The sequence below is a fragment of the Macrobrachium rosenbergii genome, chromosome 23 (assembly GCF_040412425.1).
Source record: "Macrobrachium rosenbergii isolate ZJJX-2024 chromosome 23, ASM4041242v1, whole genome shotgun sequence".
In the NCBI taxonomy this organism is placed as follows: Eukaryota; Metazoa; Arthropoda; class Malacostraca; order Decapoda; family Palaemonidae; genus Macrobrachium; species Macrobrachium rosenbergii.
The window spans coordinates 33,940,770-33,960,248 of NC_089763.1; the positions used below are offsets into that span (position 1 = coordinate 33,940,770).

The 19,479-nt window shown below is 39.0% G+C and overlaps 2 protein-coding genes and 1 long non-coding RNA gene across 7 annotated transcripts in view; 1 reads left to right on the forward strand and 2 right to left on the reverse strand.

Moving 5' to 3' along the window:
* The window catches only part of ck (myosin-VIIa ck), a 182,993-nt gene extending 177,059 nt beyond the window's left edge, over positions 1 to 5,934 (forward strand). For all 5 annotated transcript variants that reach the window (XM_067125565.1, XM_067125566.1, XM_067125567.1 and 2 more), the window contains one exon: positions 4,093 to 5,934. In XM_067125565.1, coding sequence (XP_066981666.1) covers positions 4,093 to 4,299 — 207 coding nt within the window. In that variant the 3' untranslated portion in view covers positions 4,300 to 5,934. The remainder of the gene's footprint in view (positions 1 to 4,092) is intronic.
* Positions 77 to 12,085, reverse strand: LOC136851464 (uncharacterized). The gene is made up of 4 exons (XR_010856884.1): positions 11,947 to 12,085; positions 6,256 to 6,464; positions 3,589 to 3,969; positions 77 to 3,369 (listed from the first exon to the last, which is right to left on the reverse strand). It is a non-coding gene; the product is annotated as an uncharacterized lncRNA (long non-coding RNA).
* A 562-nt stretch (positions 12,086 to 12,647) lies between these two features.
* LOC136851466 (uncharacterized) overlaps positions 12,648 to 19,479 on the reverse strand; it is a 188,011-nt gene continuing 181,179 nt past the window's right edge. Inside the window, 3 exon segments of the mRNA XM_067125570.1 lie at positions 12,648 to 17,215; positions 18,158 to 18,304; positions 19,300 to 19,439. Coding sequence (XP_066981671.1) covers positions 16,678 to 17,215; positions 18,158 to 18,304; positions 19,300 to 19,439 — 825 coding nt within the window. The 3' untranslated portion in view covers positions 12,648 to 16,677.

Below are 19,479 nucleotides of genomic sequence, written 5' to 3' on the forward strand. Positions count from 1 at the left end.
TGATATCATATGAAAATTACTGGGAGGGTACTGTAGACAAGTAAAGCTTTTAAAAAGGTTTCCATTTATTTAACAGAGATAAAAGATTATATTTATACAGATTTGAAAACATTAATGGTACCATACACATTTGAAAATATTTTGTCATGAAATGAAAAACATATTTTTAGAATAATCAGCTGGCCTTAGTGATGGAAGGGGCATGGAATATTATGGAGATAAATAAAATTGATGAATAGTAACAGATTCAACAAGTGACATAATAGCTACTTGTAACAAGACACTGATTTTGTTGGCATGGCGTTCTTACGTACCTTTCCTGTAGGAGTAACTACCTTTAATGCCTCTTGCATGGTATGTTGTATACTGGAGGTGGTCTTGAAAGGTTCGTTTAGTTCCTTTTGATCTGCTACTAGAGTGTGTGCAACAGTGGCAGTTGCTGGACATATTAAAGGCTATGCAGATTTTATTCCTATTGAAGCCTTAGTAGCCTCTTCCGTATTGCCTGCAAAAGTTCTTGTATAGAAGACCACATATACTGTCTCAGTGTTGGGCTTCTAGTCATATCAAATATGATGTGTGAAATTTTTATATAATTAACTAGTATTAACACTGGTTGGCCTCAATTCACCATTGATGTCAAATTTCCTGATTGCAGATACGTAGACATCCTACGAACAAAGTACACGAATTAGATCTTGATTTCTTTGTAGAACATCTTGGGTATGTCGAAAGTGCCTGAGGACTTTTCTGCAGCACACAGCAGTAAACCTCTTAAAAGTACTTTTCTTTCTCTAGGGTAACATTGCTTTCTACCGAGTTGTGAATGAAATTTCCTGAGCAATGAATGTAAACAGTTATTTGCTTTGGGCCTTCAGTTCACAGAAAGTAGAGAAGCCTATGTTATAGCCTCCATTAAAAAACTGTAAACACTAAACATCTTGCTGGACAAATGTAGTGTCTGTTTTTCTGTTAATGAGCTGGTAGTATGGCATACTTTATACCGTTTATTTGCCAGCCAACATCACCTCTGTTCCTGCAGTACCTTCTGATGATCCTACAGTTTCTTGAGATCTTTTCCTTGGCCTGGATGTTGACAACTGTTCTTTTACAGTGCCGGTGGTGATATTGCTGGCATGTGTAGTTAGCATGATTTTGGCTTTTGGATTGGGGAATGCCATAATGGTGGTGGTTACCAGGGCACCCTTGGTGGATTTGCAGACATCTAGTTGGGCACAGCACTGGGTCTTGGGGTTACTAATGAGGGTGTCAACCATTCCTTTGTATTCCCTGAAGCTTTTTATGGTAGTTGGAAAGGAATGTTTTTCTTGATGGCCGATACCTTGGAAAGCAGGGTGAAGGTAATTAAATGACGAAGGCTCAGGAATTTGATGGTGGAGTCTCTGATGACAGCTTTGTCAGGACAGACCATCAAGCTTATCATGGAGTAGGAAAAGGACAGCCCTCATAATATTTATGGTGATCTTCTGGATTCCTGGAGATGAGGAGGATGCTGTCAGTGCAGCAGACACAGAAGGCGAGGTTGCCATGAATGTTGTCCATCAGCCTCTAGAGTCCCTGTATCACAGGGGCTATAGATTAAAGCAGCGTAACATGTAGGTCCCAACAGGTGTGACAACTGCTATATTCAGGACAATGTCTTTGTAGACTACTCAGACTCTACCTTATGTCGGGGAGTAGGTGGTGATCAGGTCCTATTTGCATATCAAATAGCATGTAGTCCTTGCAGGGTTGTCAGGATCAGTCTTGTATCCTTCACCATATGGGGTAGGGGTGGCCTTCTGGCTGAAGCTTATATATTCCATTTTCTTGAAGGGGCAGATAGCAAAATTTAAGAGTAGACTTGGGGGGGATGCCTGTTGTTGTCAAGTGGTGGTATATGCTGTGCTTTCTAGGAATCCCATACATCGGCTTGATTTCTGGCCTGAAGACATCTAGAAACTGCTATGGAAGGGTGTGGTGGCCTGTGGGACCCAAGATATGGACAGATGGTGAGTGGTGTCATCTAGGTAGTTAGGTCTGTAAGCCTGCATTGAGCATCATTTATCAACAGGCCTAAGTCCTTGAAGAATTCTATGTTGAGAAAGGGATCTTGACATCTGTGACAGTGAACTTCTGTTGATAGTTCCTCCCAAGTAGATGAAAGTTGGGGTTCAATGGTTGTATGATTTTATGGGGCTACCTTTGGCAGCCACTAGATGGAGACTGCTGTGTGGTCTTACCTGTTTCTTCTGTTGATGCTGGGAGTATCAACTCGAAAGCGCCAGTGTCGAGCAGGAACTTCCTGCCAGGTGCGATGGAAACTGCTGTGTGGGCTTACATGTTTCTTCTGTTGTTCCTGGGAGTATCAACTTGAAAGCACCAGTGTTGAGCAGGAACTTCCAGCCAGGTGCAAGGTTGACTAGACTACATAGAATCTGGTGGAGATGGCATATGTTAGGGTTGTGGTGACCATTAGTATCTTGGGTGGCTGCCTTACTGGGTTTTTCTCTAGTTGCACCATAAAATGTTTGGAAGATGAGCAGTGGAAGTACATTTTTTTTCCTATTCCACACAAACTTCTAGGTTCTCCAAGATGATCAAGACAAGCTGTGGAAGTACTTATTGTCCTGTCCCACCCAAACTAAGGTTCTCCAAGATGATCAAGATACTGGGTGAATTAGAAATTTGAAGTAGACATTCTGTTTGACAAGCATAGCCAGAGGAATCTAATGTAATCAAGTGAATGACTACTGTTTAGTTCCTATATGTGGCCTGCTGGATGAATTGTTTTAATTTTTGGCACTGCAAAAATCCAGTTTAATTCCTGAATTTGGCATGCTACATGAAGTTTCTGAATTTCAGGCAGTGCAAACATCCAGCCATCAATACTGGATATTTCCTTAATGGATATCTTCTACTCCCTGTTAATGTTCCTGATGTCCAAGGCTGTGAATCTCTCTAACCTGGTCCTGAATGCCAGTGGTGTAGCTGGGAGCAATTTGTCGAGTGCAGGCTACTGTGCACATCATGAAGAATGCTGACAGAGTTAATAAGGGCTTCCCTTATACAACCTCAGCTCTGGTTTTATCACATTTGGGCTTGTAGATAACTAAATGCCATGGTTTTACCTCCATTCTGCATGGATAGTTTTGTATGTACTGTACTTTACTTTCTCGCTCTCTTGTTGTAGAGCTGGCAGGAATCTTGGCTACTAAAAGTAGCAGCAGCACGCTAGTGTCTTATTGCTCTTCGTTGCCAGTTTCCCTATACAGTAGTTAGACCCACTTAGATTATAGGTGTTTGCTGACTAGTGTGAAGGCCCTGTTTCTGACTCACTTGAACAGACTTCCTTTGAGGTATCTGGACCTGTTTACAAATAAACACCATGTTATCCTGATGCAGACTTGGCTTACTAGGTACAGTATACAGTTAAAATGGCAGATTTCTGTATATCACATCTTGGTTCCTACTTGTCTAACTAGAGAAAGTCCTAAACCTTTGACAGCAATAATTGTTGACAATATAACGTAACATTATGTTCAAATCAAGGATCACCGCTAGAAACATTGATAGAGGGTCGCTTACCTTCTAAGCTAGATGGTGATTCTCCAGGGATTTTGTGACTACTTTAAAAATGCAGTTTTGAGCAGGCAGACAATGGCTGTTGTGGGACGGTCCTGTAACGTACAAATACTATTTGCCTAGTCAGAAATGCCACACTTGAAAGGAGCTTCCCAAGTATCCAGGATATTTGCCATGAAGGTTTTAGCTATACTGTATCCTGATGTATAAGTATGGCTTTCATTACTGAAAGGCTCCTGGAGATGAACTGTTCATTGTCTTGTCAAAGCCTCAATTTATGGTGGCCCTAATTTTTTCAGCTTCCCATTAAATTATCACCTTGCATATGGGAGAGGTTGCTGGTCACCAGTTTGAAAGAATATCTTGATAACATCAGTCTTTTGTCTGGAAGTAAAAAGTGTAAAAAAACCAGGATTAGTAATAGCTAACAAGATTTCTGTAAAAACTGCAGTACTCAGTAGGTATTGTACACAGTATTATATTTTTTCATTCTTCCCTTCCTAACAGGAGATTCTGGTCACCAATCCCTTCACGAGAATAAGCAACTGGTCGTCAGGCAACACGTACTTCCACATGACTATAGGAAACCTCGTGAGGGGCTCTAAACTGCTATGTGAAACCTCTCTTGGTTATAAAATGGATGATCTCTTAACATCTTATATATCTTTAATGTTAACTAATATGAATAAACAAAAGACTCTACGACTTAAATAAAAGCTCAAATCATTTCCTGGGGAAGAGTGGTGGTGTCACTAGAGGTAACTCGAGAGTATTTTTAATGAATAGTGAATTGTATTTTATTTGTGGAATGTGAAATACTGTACCTTTCATAAAGACTTTTCTGTTCACTGAGGTATAAAACAAAACCTTTTATATAACAAAACCTTTTATATTAGCTTGATTTTAAAAGATCAAGAAAAACTACAATGAAATGTAAATTACTTTGCAAGTTTAAGGTTGAGGGCAAGATTCTGAGTTTTGAAATGGATAATTACAATTATTGCAACAAAAATTAATTAGCAAACGAAGGCATCTACAATTGTTGGGGAAAAATCCTGTACTGTACAGTAATTACCTGGATTCTTTCTGCTACATTCAAGCTTCTTTGTTGAATATTGAATGAATTACACTTGTTTTCTGAATACTTTAAGCTATTCCTATTCTGTGATTTTAGTGTAATATTCATCTCGTTTGTTTGCTCTTTACTTGTAATTTATCTTCTTATAGTACTATAAAAGATTGGAAATTCTATATCATTATGTACATTGAGGTCATACATATAGTCTCAAAAAAGTTTTAATGTTTGTTCTTTGCCTTTTGTTAGTGCACTGAAATATATATTTCCTCTTAACGTTGCTTATCGTCACTTAAAAACTCTAAAGTTATGATATGACATTTTCATTATGTATTTATTCAGGCCTTTATTTTTATTTTTTTTTTATACATTTAGGTCCAATTATTCTTTTAAGTTTTCATCCTCACCGTTTCAAAAGTGACCCATGTGAGCGATGAAGTATAGACCCTATGGTTTTTGTGTGTTGTGTATATATTGTTTATTGGTTTTTAAAATTTCCCTATGTAATTACATATTTTATCTGTTACACTTCTATCTTTCACTGCATCTGTTTCATGAAATGTCACAACATTGTTGCACATACAAGAAGTTCACTTTATAAAGCCAGCAGTAATGAGAGTACTGTGTTTAGGATTGTTCGTTTGTACCCTGGTGTAACTTATAAAACCAAAGAATCAGTAAGAAATCAATTGATATTAAATCTAGACAAGAAAATAACCACTGTCATTATTACCTGGTTTCGACAGTAAAATTATAAATGCAACAACAGTCACGATTCAAAATCATGAACTACTAAAACCTTAGTCAACACCTAAGAAACTGAAACCAATCAGGGATCTCATTATACTGTTTACTGTACAGCACTTATCACATCCTAAGCATTCTTACTGTAAATATTACAGTAGAACATAGGCAAAAATCAGGGGATTATTGTTGATAGTTTGTTAAAGAACTGTATATGAAGTTTTGAACTGAAGCATCTTCCAAATTACAGTATTTCAGCAATAAATTCTTATTAATAATAAAGTGTTATTTTCAGTTAAGATCTTTTGAGTCACAATTTTTGTTAAATCATGATTTGCAGCGGACATGAAATTCATGATAATCTAACTAATGTATTAAATGGAATTCTGGAATACCATATTTCAGACTCACAGCTATGCAACAAAATAAGAATTCTGTCCATGTACAGCAGTGCTATTTTTAATCTGTATGATGTTGACATTGTTGTATCATTATTTTGTAATGATTTATCAATAAATCCTTGGCAATAATTGGTAGTTTTAATTTCCAGACATTTTGCTAAAAATTTTTGGACATTTTGCAATTTTTCAAAAGGGCTACTATTAAGCAAATTTTAAAGGCTAGGAGTAAGTAATATTAATAAATTTATGGTTTATATTTTTTTAATAATGCTGATCCAGTAATATTTCCCCTAAACAGACCCAGTCCTTATACATCACGTGCAAATCTTCCACCTTGCAGTATCAATACCTACCCCCTGTATCTCTTGCAGAAGTGAAGAAATTAGCTAAAAATTTTTATACGAAGTGAGGTTTAACTCTTACAAAACTGGTTGGAATCATACAGCTTACCTATTGCTTTTGACATCCCCACAAAACTCAATCGGCAAATCACCCTTCGTTTGTACACTGAATTATTTGCAGAAACATCCACCAGTGCTACATATCAAGACGACTGCAGCCATGGTATATACATATATATATCATTAAACCACCTTTGATGTAATTGCAAATTTTCAGTTGAAGAAACTGCCCCGAACCTGGTGAATCCTGTTGTTTGCCTGCAATAAAAAGAAAATAATTAGCGGATGATCAAAGACTTCATAAAAAACCCAGACAGATACATACAATTTGACCATAAGTAGCCTGAAAAATAGAGTGGGACTTTGTACAACAAGCAGTTTTAGCCAAGTTAGTTACTATGCTTTTAAGTGGAAAGCTTTTAGGTTGAGATAAATTTTGCAAGAAATCTTCTTGCAGACTCATACTGCACCATATATTAAAGAGACAGCTGTGCAATTTGCAACGAGTGCTGTCCATTAGGCTACATCCAAGGAAATGAGACAGGTTTTGTGTAACATCTGAGACAAGGCCATAGCTGTAGGAGTAGTCAGTCATTCTTTGACCAAAGCCAGGAGACACTCGGTAAGTGGAAATATTTTCCAACTCCAGATAGACTTGAGAAATAGTTAAACTTGAACAAATTCACCATGTATGGCGAGGGGTTGCAAGTCTCACTCAGAGGCTCAATGACTGTGGCAAAACACAATGTTTGGTGAAATGTTGCACTTGGCACAAGGTCTGCCTGACTCAAAGGAAAGCAATTGTAAAATCAATCCTATTAAATAAACATTTGGATAGTGGAATGAAAATCATGTATGCTTTTCTTCCCTTTTCTGAAAATTACTACTACTGAACTTGCAAATCTATACATATAAACTGTATCTAAAGCACTGTAGCTTATCATGAACTTGCTTATCCCCCAAAAAGCAAGCTTTAGGAGTAATAGTCCAGTGAGAAGGTTACAACATAGAAAAGTAACATGCAGACATAATGGGCACATACCTTGTTATTGTCAATGCTTCTACGAATTATTCCGCAAATGGAATTTTTCTCAGACTGTGCTTCCTTTATTGGTACTGTTACCTTTCTACATAGACCTGTTCTTTTATTAGTGTACTGTACAGGCAGGCTGGTATCTTTGGAGAACTTTTTTTTTAATTCACTACCTACAGTAACACACACTGTGACCCTTCTCAGTACTAGTCTAACAGAGCAAAATTAGACTAGTATTAGAGCAAAATAATAATTCTTACTTAATACCCAAGTGAGTGAAATTAAGTGTATTGTACTGAACCTCCACAGGGCAAGTCCTAATCAATATCACGATCCAAACTGAATCAAACACAAGTTTAAAGACCAGCTAAAGGGGTCCTGTATCCAAATTTTTACAAAAGACAGTATCAAAAATATGAGAACCATGCTGAATTCACACAGGTGACTGATGACGGTATTTACATATCACATAAATGTTTATTAAGTCCTATGGAGTATGCCAAGAAAGCTAACTTGTGTAGCAGGCTCCTAAAGAACCGTTAGTTATTCAAGATAGTAATTTGACCAGACCACTGAGTTAACCTGCTTGACTCTCATAGACCTAACCAAAAGGATTTGCTCTCATGATCTAAAAATCATGCCTAATTTATCAAATTACAGCTTCATAATTACTGTTTATGTTGCACTGTATTTTCACCCCTACAGATGGGGACTGGGTCATAACAGGTGTCCATTAAGTAACAGTGCACTGAACAGATAAGCTGAATTCCAAAGTGGGATAATATCGCTTCTTCCAAGTTTTGCAGACTAATGACTGCCATTACTCTATTGATGGGTGAGGGACAGTTATCAATTTTATCATTCTACAAATCATGTAAATTATTTATTACACTATAATGGCCATCAGTAAGGTCACAATCATTTATAATAATTTTCGTGTTTGATCTAGTTACGACAGCTACAGACTCTTCCTCTGTCAATGTCCTCATTACCTTTTAATGCCTACACAGGTGGAATTGGGCATAGTTCAGCACATATAAGTTTCATACAGCTGAACAAGAGAGTTTTTGGACAAAGTTTTAAGTTCTCTATGGCACTTCTAAAACAGATACAGTAATTATGAACTTTTGTGAAGGTGATTTTTTAATAACTTTCATAGAGAAGACTGCACACAACCCTGCTTGAATAGACATAAGTAAAAATATATCCAACTTCACCACTCCAAACTATCAAACTAGAAACATGTTAGAGTGAGACATGCTTTGGGAGGGTAGGGGTAGGGGGAATAGAATGGGACACACAGGAGTCTGACATGGAACTAATTTATTCTCAGAAAATGGCCTCTTTTTGACAGGGCATGTGGACAGAATCCATGACCACAGATTGGCTGCCAAAGCTAGCAGCTAAGCCAGACTTTGGCTGCAAGGCTTGCAAAGCTTTACAGAGCTGCCCTCAAAAAGGCATAAAAAGTACTACAATATGCAAATTACTATACACGATTATATGTTACTATGCATACATTAAAAATATATACAGTTCAAATAATTTTAAGATAACCTGAGTTATAACAAAAGTTGTTTCACATCCTTACTAAGTAGATGCCTTTCAGGATGCTGATTGAGTCACTACAGAACAGAATATTTTATAAATGAATTTTTCATCTACAGATACAAGACAAAATATACCACCATTCTTCATTATTACCAAGTAGATGCCTTTCAGGATGCTGAGGTACTAGGTTTCTATTTACAAGAAATTATTTTCAAAAACAGAGTTTTTGTGATTGGACTTGGACATGGTGATTAGGGGGTTCATCAACTGCGAGATAAGTGAGCTTTCACCTGTGGTCAGTCCTCAGTTTTGTTACAGCTTTACTACTTTTTTTATGGTGTTTGAGGACCACAGTGGTGGTGTCTGGACGTCATTGCACAAAAATATGAAACACCCTAAGTCGAGGTTTCTCAGCCAGGTAATGCTTCACAGTGTCCCAGTGAGTTTGCAGTGTAGAACCTGGTGAAGCAGGTGTCACTTGGGGCTTGTGGCAGCCATCATTACTTTCTTTGGATGTCTACCTTACTCAATTTTCCTCCAGATGCAGCTCGGGGGTACAGTTCTTGCCAGCTTTTCCAAACCTGTGATGGTATACAGGAATAATGGCTGGGTGGGGGTGCCCTTTTTGTCATGAACTGTATGGGGCCTTTTGCATGGTGCTGGTTGGGTTTCCATTGTCTTTGTCTTGATTTGACGGATGCTCTGGGTGGTATGTGGTGAGGCCTTGAAGGCCACCCGCAATTCATTTGCCTTCTGCAGGAGGTCCATACTGGTATGCCCTGTACAATGGGTAGAATGGCTTGCCTGTTGGTTGGAAGGAGGAGTAAAATTTCTCTCACAAAGTCTACTTTCTTGGATTTCAATGTGGAGTTACAGGTGTAAAAGTTACTAGCATCTGTCCTAGGCTGCTCTTTCTGTGTTTAGCGGGTCAAGGGCCTATTGGGAGTGGGTAAGGGGGTGGGAGTGAATTCAGTTATCACTCAAGCATGTAGGTCCTTTTATGGTATATAAGTCTTTTGTCCTGAACATTAAGCCAATGTTCGATCTTCAAGAAAAGGGTACCCTTGATTGGCTCAATTACATAACCTGCCTTTTTATGTGGTACTCGTAATGTCACAGAGTCAGAATTGTATGTTCACCTTTTGGAACTCCACAGATGGCTATGTTGTTGAGAATGGAGGCAGACTGAGGCGGACATCTTTCATGTTTGATCATTTGTCCTTTGACTTCCTGTGTGTTTTCCCTTAAAGATTTTACTGTCTTTATATCCTAACAGGTCGAACACAAAACTGAGGGACTACAATAAGTCTGTTAATGGATTTGTTAGCAATAAAGCATGGCCATATAAGGCCATTAATACCCAGGGGGTTTATGAAACATGATGGGTGTGTCAAAAATGACTTGGGGTCTCTAGGGAGAGCAAAGCCAGAACTTGAGCACCATGCTGAGTCATAAGTGGCTTGTATGCATAACCATACTTGTTTGTTAGTCACTTGGGTTTTGTGAAAATGCCATGCTAGGTCAACCAGGTTAGTGGAGGCCAACCTAGATCTCATGAGTGTGAGTGAAGCCAATACTCAAGTGTATATTGTTTGTGGTTTCTTTTTAATGGTAGGGCATGGCCATGCTCAGTCCATTAATTGCTAGGGCAGAAACCAAACTGCTCTACTGGTTGCTATGAGAGGTCACCATTACAAAGGAAGGGAACATACAGGAGTCTGGAATGAGACTGATTCCTTCTCATAAATTGGCCTCTTCTTTGACTGGGCATGCAAAACATTACATACACAAAAATGTTGAATGCACAAAATGGTGACGGCTAGGCTAATATCATACAATATATCTAATACTTGAAGCTACTGCACCTAACCAAAAAGCAAAGAAAATCATATGTAATTACATGTGGTAATGTTGAAAACACAAGGAAAAGTTAAATGAAAAGTGAATGATGTATCCCTTGTGCCAAAAACCATTAAAGTATGAGGGTACCACAAATTAAATGAAAATGAACCACAAAAGCCTGACTTGAGCCCAAAACAGAATAGGCAGGTAATTACGACCAAGGCATGTCAAAAACTGCCCATACAGGGGCAGGAGCTAGCCTAGTCCTGAGCTTAAGATGTATGGCGTACAAACGGTACAACAAGCCTCAACGTTCATAAATAAATCTAATGATTTATGCCCCTAGACTTTCTGCTCAATAATTCCCACTGCTCCTGAGGTGTAGATATGTGTCATTGATCACAGTATCCACATCACAGTGCTGTTTCAGGTTCTCCTGTCCTTTAGGGTCACAAATTTTAACAGTCTCTATCAGAGAACCCAATGTCTCACGTGCATGTTTCCAAGGCCCAGTGGAAACAGGCTCCTGAATCTTAGGTTTTAGGTTTATATATCTATAAGTGAGCACATGCTCCTGGAACTTAGGTTTACGTTCTAGTCTTGTCTCAGGTTCATGCACCCATTTTCCCAAGCTTCGGATTCAGCATGCCACAGGATATCTGACACTTGGCTTAATACACCCATCTTTCTTCCTACAAAAATAAAAATCCACCCAAAGTCTCCAGAAATCAACTTTAACGAAATTGGCCATAATTATAATACTGAAAATATTAGCTTTTATTACTTAACTACCTGTCCCAACGGAGGCCAGGGAGTGTGCTAATTAGCCTACAATAAGCTCGCTAAAGGCATATCAATTCCGGAACTTAATTTACTTCCCCTAACGCACCTTTGGTCATTAAATGAATACATTTCGTGCAATTCAACATCAGTTGAAGTTTAGGTGACATCAGGCGTATTTGTACAAGAAATCTTGGAATACTAATGCCTATTTTCATTTATAACCTGAGGTACCTTAAAGTGGCCTTTGCACATGAATTTCGTATCATGCAAAATTTCAACAACACTGAGGTACCCAAAACACATAAAAGCATAACGTAATTATACAACTTTGAATGAATCCGTCCAGCACAAAAGCATGCTGTAATCATACAACTTATCATGAGCCCGTTCTCATGAGTAATTCGCCAATCAGCAGTTTGCTATAGCGTAGCAAACATTTACTTCTACTAAAGGCTATGTATAGTTGGCAACATGAAATATTCATAAGCAAAATCATACTACGGAACATGAATAAACCGAATTCATACTCACACAAGAAACAGGAAAGTAACGCAACCACTAAGAGTAAAGAACTGACGGACTGAACTGCTACGACCATGACAAGTTGCCAATTGGGTAGACACTGCCCTAAGTTTTAAACTAGCCTTGGGCCTCGTTAACTGCCCAAAATGGAACAGGAATAGTATGAGTTTTTACATGATATATAATGCTTATACAAAAATTATGAAATGCAACAAGAGTACAGGAAAAACTTATTTTTTTACCACAAGATTTAATCTAAAATGACCACCGTTCAGACGAGTGTAATCGTAGACTTTTGAACTGTCACTGATTTGATATATATATATATATATATATATATATATATATATATATATATATATATATATATATATATATATACACATACAGGCTCAGGAAAAAGCAAAATGACAGCCACTGTCACATTCATCCTTAACCTGCCGAATTACAGATAATCCAAAAGTAACTTTCACAGTTTATTGACTTACCTTCAAGTTTAGAATCTTTCTTTACTTTGTCCATTTTTCTACATATAATTTGAACTTTGAATTGTGCACATGTAATGCATTTTATTAAGGCATTTTTATATTTATTTAACTTTGCTGTTTAAAAAACCACAACATTCGGGAATATGGCTATCAGTGATTTCCAAAACTCCCTGAATGAAAAATAGATAATGAATGAAACGAAAGGGTAAATCAAACACAATCTTGCAATCACAATTTTATTGAAGTATACCAGGGAGATTGTATTAATCTTGACTAAACATTGCAAAGTAATGATAATAGTAATGACAATAGTAATAAAGAGATACTGATGAAAAAAAATAAGCAAATAGTTTCCTCTCTGAGGTAAAATCAGTGAATTCCAGACTTGATCTGTGAATGCTGGAAAAGAGAAAGAGAGAGAGAGAGAGAGAGAGAGAGAGAGAGAGAGAGAGAGAGAGAGAGAGAGAGAGAGAGAGAGAGAGAGAGAGGAGGCTCATGAGGTTACACCCTATATGAGCCTTCAGAGAAAGGATCGTGGCATTAATAACAAGATCGATGCAGCATCCCTTATTATCAAGACGTAGAATTCACCGAGATATATTTTTCATCAATGGTTCCTCATGCTGACCCAGATGTCCAAAAGCTTGGTCATGGCGGCAAAGCTTGATCTTGACTGCGATCGAAGCTTTCCAAATGATAGAAGCTTTTCTGAGATGTCAAAGGCTCGCGGAGATATCAAAAACTACTGAAACACCAGATTTTACGAAAGTTTATCAGGGTATGAAAAGTTGAACAGGTAACAGAAACATATCACATTTGGAAACGTGTTTTTGAGATCAAAGCTTAGCCAGGTGTCGAAAGCTTATTGAGCGATCAACGCTTACCAAAATTATAAAAAGCTGAAATTTGAAAACTTGTAAGAGATCAATGTTTATCGAGGTGCCAAGTTTGGTAACAGTTCAGAGCTGAGTGATAAGTCGAAATTCAACCTGACATTAAGTTTTCATAGGCTAAGCCATCTAATATCGGAGTTTTCTTGGCTAAGACCACCAGGATAAGTATGAAAACTTCTATGACTAAAATGATTAGGATATCATCACTTTTATGACCAAGCTTCTTGAGATATCAAAAACTTTCATGGCCAAGTTTATCAAAATATCAAAACTTTCATGGAAAAGTGCGTCAGGGTATCAAAACTTTCATGGCTACGGCCATCAAAATATTAAACGCATATGGCCAAGCTCATCAAAGACATCAAACTCATGGAAAAACTCCCCAGTAAACAAAAATCAGTCACAGATCAACTCAGACATAACCGAAAAGTCTCCCTTTGACTCTCGTATCTTCGCTTATCGATTGATCGAATAATTTATCTGGACAACAGCACGAGGAACACAGTCAGTATTTACGGCCACGCGAGTTGGGCTTGCTCTCCGTTCACATAAGGACCGGATCTCCCAGTAACAAAATCACAGACATTGGAACTCCTTGTTAGCAACGGGGACAAGGTCTCCTATGGAAAGCGTAGAAGAAGAGGAAGCCCGAGACGAATCTTCTTCGATTCTTAATCAAAACTTCAGACGCAACCTCTAAAGCAACCACAAACGGGAGCTCATGAACTAATCAACCCTTAATTACATGAAGTTGCTGAGGTTGGCGAGAGGCTGAAGGCGGAAATGATACATACACAAACTGAATAAATAGAAAAAATCTCCGAATTTCGAAAGAGAAACTATCTTGAATGAAAGTCTGGTATTTTGGGCTCCATTATGACCAAAAGCCAATCAATCGCATCATGCTCCTGGAATCTGTTGAATATAATAAGTGGTTGTTTCTGGAACGGGCAATCCAGTGCCCTAATCCGGTAGTCCAGACCGGGAGTAAACAAGGGAAGGAAAAGTGAAGAGTGAGGTTTGGCCCTCAAGGAAATATGTAACAGATCTTCAGCCTCATGAAAGATGGAAGTAGAGAAGAGTTTCAGCGAACACTGAAGTTATCAATAGCTTTCCAAGGGAGCGTCGTCCCAGCGCAAACACGTCTCCATCCGAAGAAAATATAATCCATATAATATATACAAATAAACATTAAAAAAATTATGTACAGTACTTGATACTACGAGTGGTAAACAACTGAAGCTATATTCCATAATAGAGATAAAAGAAACGAGCTTGGGGAGGACTAATGTACATTAAACAGGCTAATTAAAAGAAAAATAGTTGATGACGTCACTGTCCAACCTGCGCATGCGCATCAACGCAGGCAGGCATCTATGGATTCATGCAATATACACAAATTCGCATGATACGGGTATTTACGCAGTCATCACTCACAATTTTTTTGTACAAGGAAAAATAACACAAGACAGACTGGGGGTGGGGAGGGGGAAAGGAGGTTAGTAAAATATAAACTGGTAACATGTCTACATAAAAGATAGTTTTGCGCAACAAAAACCAATGTAATCTATATTTATTTTTTTCGGTGCTAACGCATTCAAATGTCAATATGGAGGCTAAGTTGTGATAGGTGTCATTCTGTCAGAAAGATACACGATAATTGTTATTTCTGACGTCTTCACAGCTACACAGGTATGGGGAAACGCGGGCAAACTTTTAAAAAGATTCGCACGTCATCATAAAAAAAATTTAAACTTCTGGGATAAACTGATGGAAAAGTGAGGTAGCCTTATTCAGGGGTTACAATAAGTGCCCTCTCACCTTTCCCGTCCAATTAACGATACGAATCCATGCAGTTTTACCTAAGTCTCCCATTTAGAAAACGAGGTACAGTGTCTTAGGGTTTTCTATAATTATGCGCATTTCTCTAATATACATCTTTGTTGTAGGTCGAAACGTTTTCCCTTATATAACGGTTATGGGTAATATTCTTCGACTGAAAACTGTAAATGAATGTCTTTTTCTTGGGTGTCATTTGAAAATACTGAAGTGATCCACACTTCTTTTCCCCATTAGACAAAATAGTAGGCCTACATGCACGCTTCTTTGAAGAGTTAACATTTCGAGCGGTCTTCAAAAAATTCTTCATCATACGAACTGAACACTTCTGTATTATACATGATAGAACGTCCGTATTATATAAAATAAATACGAAAAGACAATTTATCGAAAATAGTGCGTGAAGGTTGTATCGAGTGGTTGTTCTTGATTATTCTTCTTCCTTCCAATAAAACAGCAGTGTTCTGGTCCCCAACTTTTCACAGAGAAGTTGAGACCGAACTCGAGGATATAATTATAATATTCGTCTCAGAGTTCGATAAAAAGGAAAAACTCTGACACTGAGAGGAAAAAAAAAAAGAAAGGAAGGAAAAGTATGCAGACATGTCACGTTTTACAGGATATGTCGTTTTCTATTTCAGTTGGGCAGAGTTAAAAAACAGCCGAGTGCTACGCTTTAGTCACACTTTTGCCAGAGATTTATCTAGTATATTGTTGCGTATGTCAAGACATGTGCACAGTACATGCATAAACGTAAACAAAAACAAGAAAATAAACTAAAGGTACTGAATGGAACAACATACAACGCTGTATATGTTCAAGACATTCCTTTATCAGTTAAATAATCAAAACGAAATTTGCTTTCCGTAAACGATTGCTATTTTATAATGGAATATTTAGTGGCTGATCTCCGTCTGTACTGGCAATTCACAACGAGGGACAAGATCATGCAAATGATGAAAACGGGACGTAAGGATAACTAGGACAATACATAGTTATATAGGGCAGTATATAGCATCTAAGGCACGGGGTCTGAGCCTAGTTTCAAAATTGCAGAAAACGAGAAGAAGAAATCTTCAGACACGTTTAACGCTTCGTCAGTTACTGGAGGGGAAAATAAAACATTCCTTTCCTAAAGGAAACGGAGAAGTGAACCTTGATATGCAACTCGGAACAAAATAGAAGTGAACATGTTGAAGGTAAAGAGAATAATAATATAATATAATAATAATAATAGTAATAATAATAATAATAATAATAATAACAACAGACAAATAATTCCTGGAAAAGGGGATGTCAATGGAATGGTTCCAAGCTCTGACTCCAAGGCGAGGATGGTTGAAGGGGGGGGGGAGAAGGAGGGGGTATAATCACGTACTATATTATCATATAATAGGTATATATATATCATATATGAAAGACTGCTGCTGCGCTGTTTTTCGTGTAAAATGTTTTTTTTACGTGTTACAGTTAAGATAAATTATTCAAACATTTAATTTAAAAAAAGAGAGGTTAAATAATTAACTAAAGAGAGATCTTAAGAATGGTGGAATCGGGAATGGGAACCTCAAGGGGTTGTTTCCCGGTGGAGGGGCGGGGAGGGCGGAGGAGGGGTCCTGTTGGGGGGCGGGGGTCGGGGTGGCCCAGACTGGATGAACGGAGGGGAGGGGTGGAGGGGGAGTGAGACCGTCGTTGAAGACGTTAGCTGGTGGTAATGGTTGGGGTTGAGGTTGTGGCTGAGGCTGAGGTTGAGGTTGAGGTTGAGGCTGAGGTTGTGGCTGTGGGGGGCGGTTAGGATCCAGGATGTTGCCGCACTGGGCTCGGCAGATGTTGTCCCTGAGGATCTCGTCCAGGCTGAAGCGGGAGCGGAGTTCGAAGCAGTTCACCTTCAGCGTCTGGCACTGGGGCCCCGAGGGCGTGCAGGTGCAAAGGGTGCAGGGGTTGGGCGTCCTGGTTTCCCCGACGCCCACTGCCTGGTTGCCGATGACGCAGGTGTTGGACTCGCGCCACAGGTTGACGTCCACTTTGCTCACGGCGGGGCAGGGCACGCGAGGGTTCCTGGAGGAGGAGGAGGAGAGAGCAGAGATGTCGTTAAGTGCATTCCCAGGGAGGCCTTAGGTAAGGTCCTGCTTCAGAATTTACCCGTTTCGATTGTTCTCTTGGTCTCCTTCCTACCTAGGTGACCTTAGGTAACGTCCTGTTTCATTTCAACTCAGTTTTATCCTGTTCCCAAGGTCTCTTTCAGCCTAAGTGTCCAGATTCTTTGGCCCCGCCTTAAGCCATCCTTCGCTTCCCATTTAAGAACAGATCATTTGGGCAAAGCCCCAAGAGAGTTTAGCAAAGTGAATCAGTCCCACCATAATATTTTATGATAAAAATAACAGAAATGGGACTCACTGGTCAAGCTACACTAATCAATGATAACAGAAATGGGACTCAGTGGTCAGGCTGCACTAATCAATGATAACAGAAATGGGACTCATTGGTCAGGCTACACTAAGCAATGATAAGAAAAATTGGAGTCAATGGTCAGGCTACACTAAGCAATGATAACAGAAATGGGACCCAGTGGTCAGGCTACACTAATCAATGATAACGGAAATGGGATGATAAGAAAAATAATCAATGAGTCACAGATATGGGACTCAGTGGTCAGGCTATACTAATCAATGATAACAGAAATGGGACTCATTGGTCAGGTTACACTAATCAATGATAACAGAAATGGGACTCATTGGTCAGGCTACACTAAGCAATGATAACAGAAATGGGAGTCAGTGGTCAGGCTACACTAAGCAGTGATAATAGAAATGGGACTCAGTCGTCAGGCTACACTAATTGATAATAACAGAAATGGGACTCATTGGTCAGGTTACACTAAGCAATGATAACAGAAATGGGAGTCAGTGGTCATGCTACACTAATCAACGATAACAGGTATGAGACTCAGTGGTCAGGCTACTCTACTTTAAAAAAAAAAAAGAATCGTAAAGAACTCACAAGAAGTCATGTGGCATGTCGAAGACGCCCCTCTGGATCTGCTCTACGACGTCGCAGTTCTGGCAGATGAGGGACGCCATGGTCACCTTACGAATGGAGGCCAGCTGTTCCTCGGAGAACCGCACGCTTGGGTCGGAAGTCTCGTACCTGGAGGGGTTACCATCGTCATTAGCATTATTATTAATACTGATGATACTACCACTAATATCATTACCATTTTTAGTATTATTAACGCTATTGATGTTACCACTCCCATGATCATCATAATCTGAACTGTTCACAAGTTCACTTGGAACAACGCCCTAGCTGCAGTAATTAGAATAATGCTTATTATTACTAGTTTCTTCATCAGGACTACTAAACTGGCACCTATCCCATTGCTTTTAAACAAAAGTCATCTGCTAAGCAACCAGAGCTGAATGTCTTCATCCTATTCTGGTACTCATCTTGAGCGAGACCACAATTTTCGATTGTGGATTTGGCCTTTAACTAAAGAGGTATCAACCAACAAGGCATTAAGTGTTTGTACCCTGAGTTCGGGGCAAAGTCCAGGTACTACCAGCTGGGCCAGCTGGCCCGTGTGTTCACTAAGTGACGAGGAAGGAACTCCCTTAGTAACAGTAATAATAATAATGGGAAGTTTTAATGGTATCTGTGATCGCAGACAAGACAATTCAAGAAGAAGACTACTCCTATAGATAGTTGAGTTGAATTCAGAATTTAGGCCAAAGGCCAAGCACTGGGACTATGCGGTCATTCAGCACTGAAATGGAAATTGACAGTAAAAGGTTTGAAAGGTGTAACAGGAGGAAAACTTCGCACTTGCACTATGAATCACTTGTTAGGAGAGGGTGGAAAGTAAGACGGAAGAAAGAGAGTATGAAAGGAGGTACAGCAAAAGGAACGAAAGGGGTTGCAGCTAGGGGCCTATGGAAGGCACGCTGCAAAGAACCTTAAGTAATGCCTACAGTGCAAAGCGTGAGGTGCACTGACAGCACTATCCCCTACGGGGTATTCCTATAGGTAAAACATGAGACATGTGGAAAAGCTTTTATATAACTCCCTGAATCCCATGAATGGGTTTACCCCATGAATTTACGTTCAGAAGACTTCCAGGTCATTACCCTACGACTCCAACTTACCAATATCTATCACACTTCCTGAGGAAGGAGAACTGCAGGCCGATGACGCAGCCGAAGGTGGGTCCAATGATGCCCCCTTGAAGGGGAGTTTCACAAAGACCTCCTGTGAAGAGGTCAATGTCCTCGACGCTCTGGTACACCTTTTTCGTGAAAGAGAAATAAATGTTAACTTGATGATTT